We start from the raw sequence: 9818 nt of genomic DNA, 5'->3' as shown, positions 1-9818 counted from the left end.
CAAAGCCTTATTTAAATCAGAACAATTGACTCAACTCCCTCTTCCTCTTGTTCTCCCGACATACCCAACTTTCTACATCCTTCCTCCAGTAGACCCTATTGCCCTCCTACCCAATTTGCTGGAAACAACCAGAAGGAGGAGCCACAAAGATTAACTCCTAAAACACAAGAGTGTCCTAGATTCTCAGCTGCTCCTCGGATCGCAGCAGCAGCACCTGGTGAATTTCCTTTGCTCCGCCTCTAACGCACATGGGCTTTTCATACGTGTTTTCTTCCCTCCCTCCAACATCCGTACACTCGCCCACCTCACGGCTTGTGCTTTCATTCGCTTTTATTCAGTTTCACTGCTCCAGCTTACACACGGGCCAACACAACCTGTCAACAGGACAGCCTTGCCGTTCTGCCATTCTCCTCAAGCCCCCGACGTTGCCTGGCTCAGTTTCCCAAGTTCACCTTTTCACACCAGAAATGCTCATTTTCACACTGGTCTAATCAGATCTGGCACCGGGAGGAAGAGGAAAGACAGAGCAGTGTGGTGAGATGGTCTACGACTGTCCCTTTAGCAAAGATAGTGGAAGGGACACTTTTTTCTCCCTAGGATAGTTTTGGTCATGAGGCCCCTCATAGCAAAAGCCACCACTTTCCCTCATAAGGTTGTGCCCTGCTCACACACCTTGTGGGGCCTCTGAAAAATCATTTAAATGGTTAAATGTTCACTTGACGGCTATGGAGTTGATTCCGATTTCAGACCTGAAACTTGTTCTTGATTCAGCTTCAAGAGGGAGGCAGGGAGGTAAGAAGACTCCCTGAGCCGGCCAGAGAGGCAAAGGCGACTTAGTCTGGCACCTCACAGACCTGCCAAGGCATGGCCCCCAGAACCCACCTCTAGGCTTGTACCCACAAGGGGGTGGGCAGCCAAGGAAAGCAGACCGCAGAGTCACACGTGGGGTTCGGGCATGGCTCTGCCATTTCCTGGCCCTGGGATCTTACAGAAGTCAAAACATTTTGAGTCTTTTTTCCCTTATCTTGAAAATGACACAACTTAGGGGTGTCTGGCTGGCTCAGTCAGGGGAAGCATGCAACTCTTGATCTCGGGGTTGTGAGTTCAAGCTCCACATTGGGTATAGAGATTACTTACAAATAAAATCTTTTAAAAATAAAATAAGGCAATTAAAAAAATAGTGACTTCATATCATTGTAAAGAGTAAATGATTAAATGGAAAGTAAAGGTTTAAAATCCTTTCATACCAACAGAGGGCTATATAATTGCTGGTTTAACTCATTTGCCATTTCGTGTTCCTTCTTACCAAAAGCCCTTGTTAACCAAGTAAATGGTGACTTGTTCATCAACAGGAATAGAAATCAGCCACACGGGGCCCCTGGGTGGCACAGCGGTTAAGCGTCTGCCTTCGGCTCGGGGCGTGATCCCGGCGTTGTGGGATCGAGCCCCACATCAGGCTCCTCCGCTATGAGCCTGCTTCTTCCTCTCCCACTCCCCCTGCTTGTGTTCCCTCTCTCGCTGGCTGTCTCTATCTCTGTCGAATAAATAAATAAAATCTTTAAAAAAAAAAAAAAAAGAAAAGAAATCAGCCACAAAGTCGCCAACATTTCTTGGATTCTAATCTCTGCCCAAAACATTATTTTCTTTCATAGAGTAGTTTTAAGCATCCGAGTACCTCCAATCCTTAAAATGTAAGCCAGGGACTTGCACTGAAGGAGTAAAGCTTTGCTGGTAAGTATCCAATTAAAGGGGGGGGGGGGAGTAAACAAAAGCATATCAAATTTTTTCTACCTTTATTTATAAAGAACACAACTCCTCCTGACACAGACACAAACACTCACATGTCCCAAGGAGGAGCTCATTAAAAACAACAACAACGACAACAACAACAACAGAACTGGAGGACATCGGGACCTCTGTTAACACCAGTCTGCGTGCCCAACTCGGGGATCGCTGGGAATGTGTCCTCAAACGTGACCGCTCACCTCAATGAAAGGAAGAGAGACCTCCATCTGGAGGGTACGCCCACCCACCAGGCAAAAAGCTGCAGACTCAATCTTCAGCATCATCAAACTGTCCTGTTTCGAAGACCATCTTGGAATAATGGGGTATCAGCGGAGGTGGATGGTGCCAACTGGGGTCATAGATCATGTCTCCTTGCGGGGCACAGCACACCCAAGGTTTGACCTCTTGAGAAATGCAACCCTGGATGTCATCGGCATCTGCAAGCAGTTTAAAAAACAAACAACAACAAAAAAAAAATTAAAGGGAGGAGGGGAGGAGAGACAGATAGCCAAAAAGTGTCTAGGGGACAGGCACCTGCAGCTCAAAAGCACACACACAGAGCCCTCCTTGGCTTTTGAACGCGTGCGTTCTGAGGCACCCCCCAAGCGGTGCTTCTCGGAGGAGGGCCCTTAGCAGTGCAGAGGCTGCAACAGCACTTTTGCCTGCAGCTGCCAGAGTCACACAGATATTTTAAGAGAGTCAACTACAAAATTTGCATTTTTTCCAATATGAAAGAGAAGCTGTCACAGGCACTTCAGCCCTGTAACAGGTATCAGGCTAAGCTCACGGACTGGGTCCGTCTTCCAAAATGTCTGCCTTCGGGGTAATCCGGGAGGAGGGCCTCCGAACCTTGGTCTAGGACCCTAGAAATGCCACACCTACCATATGGATTCCCTTGATCTGCCTTCAACTCCAAGTCCCAGTCCTCGTTAAAAAGATCAGCAGCCTGTTCCTTGGGTGGACAGTCGGACACCCCTTCTGACAGCTCCCAGGTATTCAGGTCCCCATCAGAATCCTCATCATCCACAACAAAGCCTTCCTCTTCCGAGTGGGTACCCTCGCCATGGGTAGGACTACCATTAGGGACACTCTGTGCTCCACTGGCTGAGAAATCAACAGAAGGAAGAAGGTCTTAAAACCACTAGCAACGACACAGGACCTACTCCTGTGCGTGGAAAATGTCTGGCAACCTTACTGAGAGGGCAAGAGTAAAACAAGGGTACAGAGTTCTTTAGCCACCTGCGCACTTAAAAAAAAAAAATGTTGTTCTGTTTACCTTTTTCGAAGAAGGTTGATCATTTTTTTCAATAAAACGTTTGCCTTAAATGAGGCCATTAATTGCGAGGTCTTGTAATCCACACAGGGAATCAAGCAAATCAAGCAGAGTTTATATGTTTAGGTAGTTTACAGGTAACTAAGGCAAAAGGCATCTGGAAAATGACAAGCTTTCACAATACACACTTGAATTGAATTTTTACTCTTCTATTCCTCTCTTCATCCTCAAGGAGCACAGGACAAGGGGTGGCGGGAGGAAAGCAGGCAGAAGAGCAGAACCCATCCAATCACAACAGACAGCCACCACGTCTCCTCCTCCCAATACCGGGGAGGGCTGGAAGGTATATCTTCAAAAGGTCTCAAAATAATGGAGGAAAGTCTGGGGGAGGATAATGGACCTCCCAGCACATCGTGCTATGGTGATGCCAGGTCGGAGCTGGGGAAAGAATCAGCCTCAACACAGCCATGCTACTAACACTGTATAATAAAGGCAGTTATAAGCGAAAAAGCCATAGTTGAGGGCACGGGCTCTGGAGCTGGACAATCCCAGTCCGTATGCCAGTTGTGCCAATTAGTCACTGCGTGACTGAGCGGAAATGGACTCGACCAAGTCCTCAAGAACTTAAACACAGAGCTAGCACGCAGCCCAGCAATTCCCCTCCGAAACAGATAGCCCAAAGAATTGAAAACAGGTATTTAAGCGAGACGTGTACAATAATGTTCGTGACAGCACTGTTCACAATCACCAGAAGGTGGAAACAAACATTCACGGGATGAATAAGCAAGCAAGATGCAGCGTATCCAGATGATGGAAGGGTTCAGCCATAAAAAGGAATGGACTGATTCATGCTACATGAACGAAACTTGGACATACTATGCTGAGTGGAAGAAGCCAGACATAAAAGGCCACATGGGCTATCATTCCACTGACGCGCAACTCACATTTGCCTGTCCAGTACTGGGAAATCCACGGAGACAGAAAGCTGATCAGTGGTCACCAGGGGCTCGAGGAAGGGGGCAGGGGGTGTGGCTACTTATCGGGTACAGGGTGGTGGGGTGCTAAAAATGCTCGGGAACTAAACAGCCACAGTGGTTACACGGCGCTGTGACTCTACTAAATGCCACTGAACTGGATGCTTTGAAACTGGTAAATGGCACACTTTAGGTGCCTGACCATATTTTTAAAAAATTTTTACTCTGTGCCTCAGTTTTCTCATCTGTAAAGAGGAAGATAGGATTGTTGTGAGAGCTGTTTGTTTGTTTGTTTGAAGAAGGCGGGAATGGGAAAAGAAACACTTGGAACTGTACCTGGCCCTTACTCAGCACGTGTCAGCTGTTGTAACTACGTCTACGTGCGGGCACAGTGCTTCCTCCAGACCAGCACTATCCAACACAAGTTTCTGTGATGATGGTAATACTCTCTCATCTGCGCTCCAACAGGCTGGCTGGCAGGAGCCACGTGTGACAGCCGAGCACTTGAAATGCGGCTAATGTGAACAGGGAACTGAGGTTTTCATTGTATTTAACTATAATTCGCTTAGATTAAAGAGCCCTAGTAGCTGCTGGCTAGTACAGCTGGAGATCCTCCCACCCGAGCCTCAGAACTGCCCTGTGACGTAAGCATCATTATCCCCATTTTAAAGAGGAAGAAAGGGTAAGTGACTTATCTAAGGCCACAAAACCCGAGCCCACGCGAGAGCTGAAGGTGGATGGCTCCAAAGCCCATACTCTTGCCACTGCCTGAAGCTGTCTTTCTCTGGAGAAGGGTAAGGTTTGAACACAAGGCCAGGAGTACCACACGAGGGCACCGTGGAAACACCGGGAAGAAAACGCAACTCAGCAGCCAAGAGAACTGGCTGGAAAGAGGAGACCAACAAGACGTAGGGACGGTCCCTCTCCTCGCTCCCTTGGTCCCTCCCCACATCCACCCCCCATCTCCACCGTCTACTTGCCTAGCCGATCCATGGCCTTCTTGGTCTCTCTCTCTTGCCCGGAGGGGTCAGTGGGGGCAAAGCTGGCCTGCAGGAAGAAGAGACGGTTACCCAGCACCTGGATGTGTGGGGTATCCCCGGTATTAAGCTACCAGCTCACAGCCCCAAACCCACCCTTCCATCCTCACCTTCGTGAGAGTGGGTCCGGGGCTTTGCAACCCCCATTTCTGTTTTGCCCTATGAGATGCAGCAAGGCCTGAGGGAGAAGGGCCTCGCTCCGTCCTATTCCTGCAGACACCACCCCAGCGACACTTCGCCCCCAGCGGCAGCAGCGCCCCCCTACAGCAGCCTCGCAATCCAGTTTACGGTTTGCCAACACTGGTGGAGCCAACCTCCTCGCTGGGCCCTCTCGTCAGGGGTCTGAGTCCCAGGCCCTCAGGCCCCCCTCCTCCAAGCTCGGAGACCCCAGCAGTAGCTGTGGGCAGCGCCTCCTCCTCAGAAGTTGGAATTTCAGCTCTGCAAAGCCTCTCCTCTGAGCCTGTAAATTTTAATCATTCCAGCCTCATTCCTTCCTCCCCTCAGCCCTAGGGTTGGTAGCTGTTTCCTGCAGTTGCTACCGCCATGTTCATTTTTACCTTTTCAGTGACTTCACTTTCTAGCAAATTCTGTCTCCTGATATTTATGGGGGCAACAAAGCTGTAGTCCCTAAGTGATGATGAAGGGAAGTCTTCTTCCCCTACCGCCAACCATATGCTTCTCTGCTCCCATCACTCAAAAGTTCCTGAAATCCTATCACCTCCAAGACTGCTTTGTAAATGGAACAAGAAATGTCCACAGCCTGCATAAGAAAGACCTGGTTTCAATCTCAGCTCTGCCATTCATTCAGAGTGTGACCTTGGATAGATCACTTCAACCACCATGCCTGGGATTCCTTCTCTGGAAATTGGAGATGACTGCTCTGACCTTACAGGGGGCTTATGATGAGATAACATTATGAAAACACCTGGCACGTAGCAGGTATGTAATATTTGTTGATTTAAATCCGCCTTCTTTTCTCCTACACCTAAAGTGCACTTGGCACCTGCCCCAATCAGCTCATGACCTAGTCCTCCCTAAATTTAATGAATAAACACCACCTCCTGTAGTCAGTGACAACCCTCGGTCACCACTGCAGGTCAGCTAGTGGCATCTCTTAGATGGATCACTGCCATAGTTCCCGCCCCTCCCACTCACCCACCCTGTCCAAACTTAACAGTATCAATCACCACTTTGCTCAAAAATCTTCAACAGCCCTCCATATGGGAGCATAAAATTGGCCATGGCATTCACACCACCCATCACGGCCCCTCAACCTGTTGAGCAGAGCTCTCTCCCTTGGCCCTGAGGCTCTGCCACCCAAGCTCCCAGCCATGTGCCCTGTCCTTCCTCACCTCCACGCCTCTGCAGGCACCACCACCCTGTCACCTTGGAGAGGAAGCGCACATCCCTTCCTGCTACGTCCTGACACAATTAGTCTCATCCCATCTGCATTCCAAGGCAATTCTAAGTCTATCACTTCATTTTTCCTGTCTTACTCGGGTTTAGTACCATCTTTGATGCTTAAACAAGCTTTCCATTCCTCCCTTCCGTTAAGAGCCGTGCCTACAGCGGCAGGCACGAGGCCAGGCGCCGGGTTAACAGCTCTCAACAGAGGTTCCTACCCTCTCCGAGCTCACCATCCAGAACTTACTAACTGTAAACAAGGGCAGGTGATGACTGTAATAACGGTCTTTGAAAAACCAGGAGCTGTCTGGCGCGCAAATGAAAACAAGTTTCTGGAAACCCTGCGTCAAGCCGGGCCTTTGGTTTCAGTAAACAGAAAGGGAGAGAGCGCATCAGACATCATGTGGTGCTCAGGGTGAGCCGTGCATCCCCCACCCGTGGTCACAGGTCCCTCGGGGACAGCGCGCTCCTCGCCGCCCTCACCTGGCCCCGGCCCAGGCCCCCGGCAGTGTCCCCCAACTCTCGGTCGTCAGCATCGCCTCCCATTCGGCAAGTACGCAGAGGCGCCCCCGACGAGGCCAGCCCGCCTTCCCGCCCCGCTCGCACCCCCACGCCCTCGGCCGCCGCGGCCCGGCGGTTTCCAGCGCGAGCGCGCGCCCAACCGGCGCTCCCCCGGCCCCGCGGCCCCCGCCCCGCCCCGCCTCGCCCCGCCCGGCCCGCGAGCCCCGCAACTTCCCGCCCCGGGCCGCTGCGGGCGGCCGCGCTCACCTCCGGGCTGAGGGGCGCCTCCCGCGCGCTCGGCAGCAGCGGCCCCCGAGGCGGCTCGGCGGCCCCCAGCGCCCGGGCTCCGGCGGCCTGACGGTCCATGCCTGGTGGCCCGCGGCTCGGCGCCCTGGACGCTGCTCGGCCACGTGACGCACCCGCCTGGCGGCCAGCCGGAGGATACGCCGCGGAGGGGCCAATCAGCCGGGGGTGCTCCCGGCCGAGGGGGGCGGGACACGGGTCACGAGGAAGCCAGGGGCGGGGCGGCGCGGCGCGAGAGGGGCGGGGCGCGCGCGGTTGCCCAAGCCCCCTACCTACGGGTCCCTGGATCGGATTTTTGTCGCTCCTGCCCGTGCCCATCCCAGCGCGACGACTAGCTCAGTCTGCAGTGCCAACCGTTATCCCTGCCCCACCACGCTGGTTGTGCTTCGGCCCCCAAGCCTCGAATTCCTGCTAGAATATTCAATTACCCGACTCTACCTGACAAAGCTCAGCTCTCAAAAGTTTGAATGCAATGGAGCTCCAACCACATTTCACGCTCTCCTCACGGGTGTTCGTAGAACGCAGGCTGGAATGGGACTATAACCCACCCACAAATGGACATAGCCAGTGATTCTCCACCCTAAGTTAATGATGGTTCTTAAAGTTAATGGGTTAGAAACCAGGACAGATGATGATAACAATGTGCAGACACCATGACACAGTAACCCTAAACATTCTGTGCTGTCGCAGTAGTCTGGCCTGGGCTATTTTTTTAATGCTCAGAGTCTGGCCCTCTACAGCCTGAGGGCAGCAGCAGGCAGGGCCTGAGTTGGGGATAAACCCAACTCTAAAGTCACCCTTCCCTGCCTTTCCCCACGCTGCCCAAACTCTTCCTAACAGACCTGCTCGGGGCGTGATAATCATTTTAACAATGAAGTAGCAGAAAAGCTAGAAACTGGGATTCCTGCTCACGAGGCCACCTTATGACAGTCTTTGGGACACTGGAGAGCTTATTCCTTCATCTCCCTCAAAAATGCAAACCAAAAGACATTTGAAAAAAATTAGTGTAAGGGGGGATGGACAAAACAGGTGAAGGGGAGTGGGAGACACAGGCTTCCAGTCATAGAATGAGTAAGTCACGGGGATAAAAGGTACAGTATAGGAAATACAATGATATTGTAGTGGACTTGTTCAGTGACAGATGGGAGCTACACTTGTGGGGAGCACAGCATAACATATGGAGTTGTTGAATCGGCTATGTTGTACACCTGAAACTGATGTTTATATTGTGTCAACTACACTCAAATTTAAAATTTCACATAAAAGGGGCGCCTGGGTGGCACAGTCGTTGAGCGTCTGCCTTCGGCTCAGGGTGTGATCCCGGGTTTCTGGAATCGAGCCCCACATCAGGCTCCTCCGCTGGGAGCCTGCTTCTTCCTCTCCCACTCCCCCTGCGTTCCCTCTCTCGCTGGCTGTCTCTCTCTGTCAAAAATAAATAAATAAAAATAAAAAATAAAATTTCACATAAAAACTTTTCCTACTATTAAAAAATTTGAGCCTAACCGTTGATACACAGTACCTTTTCTTTCCTCTATGTAGACTTTCCTGCAGAGAAAAGAATGTGACCAATTAATGCGTGCTCTGTTCTGACCCATGAGTCGTTTCCCAAATCTAACTGGACCGAGGTCAACACTCCACTAGAACTTTTAACGGTGGAAATAAAAGCTCTATTAACTGTAATGTCCAGTATGATAGACTTGTGGCTGTTGAGAACTTGAAATGTGGTCGTTTAAATGAGAAAATATTTAATTTCAAAAGATTTAAATTGACACACATGGCCAGAAGCTACCACATCTAACAGTGAAGCTGTAGGTGCACCAGCTATAAATGTATCTTCACAACCTGCAATGGTGAGCCCAGATACAGGGTTGTGACGACGCCAGGGTGAGCCACCTTCACAGCCTTGCTTTAAGGAGCCAACCACCAGGGGGCGCCCGGGTGGCTCACTCAGTTAAGCGCCAGACTGATTTCGGCTCAGATCTCAGGGTGAGGACTTGGGAGCCCCCACAATGGGCTCTCCGCTCAGCAGGTAATCTACTTGAAATCCGCCTCCCTCTGCCCCCCCCACTTTTCTCTCTCTCTCTCTAATAAATAAATCTTAAAAAAAAAAGAGCACCAACCATGACCCTCTTTGCTCTCATCTCTTATAATCATGTATCTATCTCCTTCCTAAAACAAAAATGCCATATTCAGGATTTAGTATGTTAAACTTCCTTCATGGAAACGAGAAAGAGGAAATTTTTCTTATTTTAAAACAAGTGACAAGCAAACAACATTTGGAGTACAAAAGCTCAAAGTAAAAATGTCCTAAAACAGATTCTAATATGATAGGAACTTAGTATGTAATAAAAGTAGTACCACAGGGGCACCAGGGGTGGCACAGTCAATAAGCATCTGACTCAACTTCAGCTTGACTTCGGCTCAGGTCATGATCTCGGGTTGTGAGACTGAGCCCCGAGTCAGGCTCCCCACTCAGCAGGGAGTCTGCTTGAGATTCTCTCTCCTCTCCCTCTGCCCCTCCCACTCATGCTCTCCCTAAAA

At 50.6% G+C, this 9818-nt stretch overlaps 1 protein-coding gene across 2 annotated transcripts; it reads right to left on the bottom strand.

Annotated features, from left to right (window-relative positions):
• Nucleotides 1–1776: 1776 nt before the first annotated feature.
• COPRS (coordinator of PRMT5 and differentiation stimulator) lies at nt 1777–7375 on the bottom strand. 2 transcript variants are annotated; one of them, XM_040641023.1, is made up of 4 exons: nt 7242–7375; nt 5013–5079; nt 2668–2889; nt 1777–2222 (listed from the first exon to the last, which is right to left on the bottom strand). In XM_040641023.1, the coding sequence occupies exons 1-4, from the start codon at nt 7338–7340 to the stop codon at nt 2053–2055; spliced, it is 558 nt and encodes a 185-aa protein (XP_040496957.1). In that variant the 5' UTR covers nt 7341–7375; the 3' UTR covers nt 1777–2052. The 2 variants fall into 2 exon arrangements, with proteins under 2 accessions (XP_040496957.1, XP_008693795.1); XM_008695573.2 differs by lacking the exon at nt 7242–7375 and adding an exon at nt 6957–7047.
• Nucleotides 7376–9818: the final 2443 nt, after the last annotated feature.

This window comes from Ursus maritimus, unplaced genomic scaffold (assembly GCF_017311325.1).
Source record: "Ursus maritimus isolate PB19 unplaced genomic scaffold, ASM1731132v1 scaffold_24, whole genome shotgun sequence".
Lineage (NCBI taxonomy): Eukaryota > Metazoa > Chordata > Mammalia > Carnivora > Ursidae > Ursus > Ursus maritimus.
The sequence above is the reverse complement of the archived record's forward strand: the minus strand, read 5'-3'. Positions and strand labels throughout refer to the sequence as shown.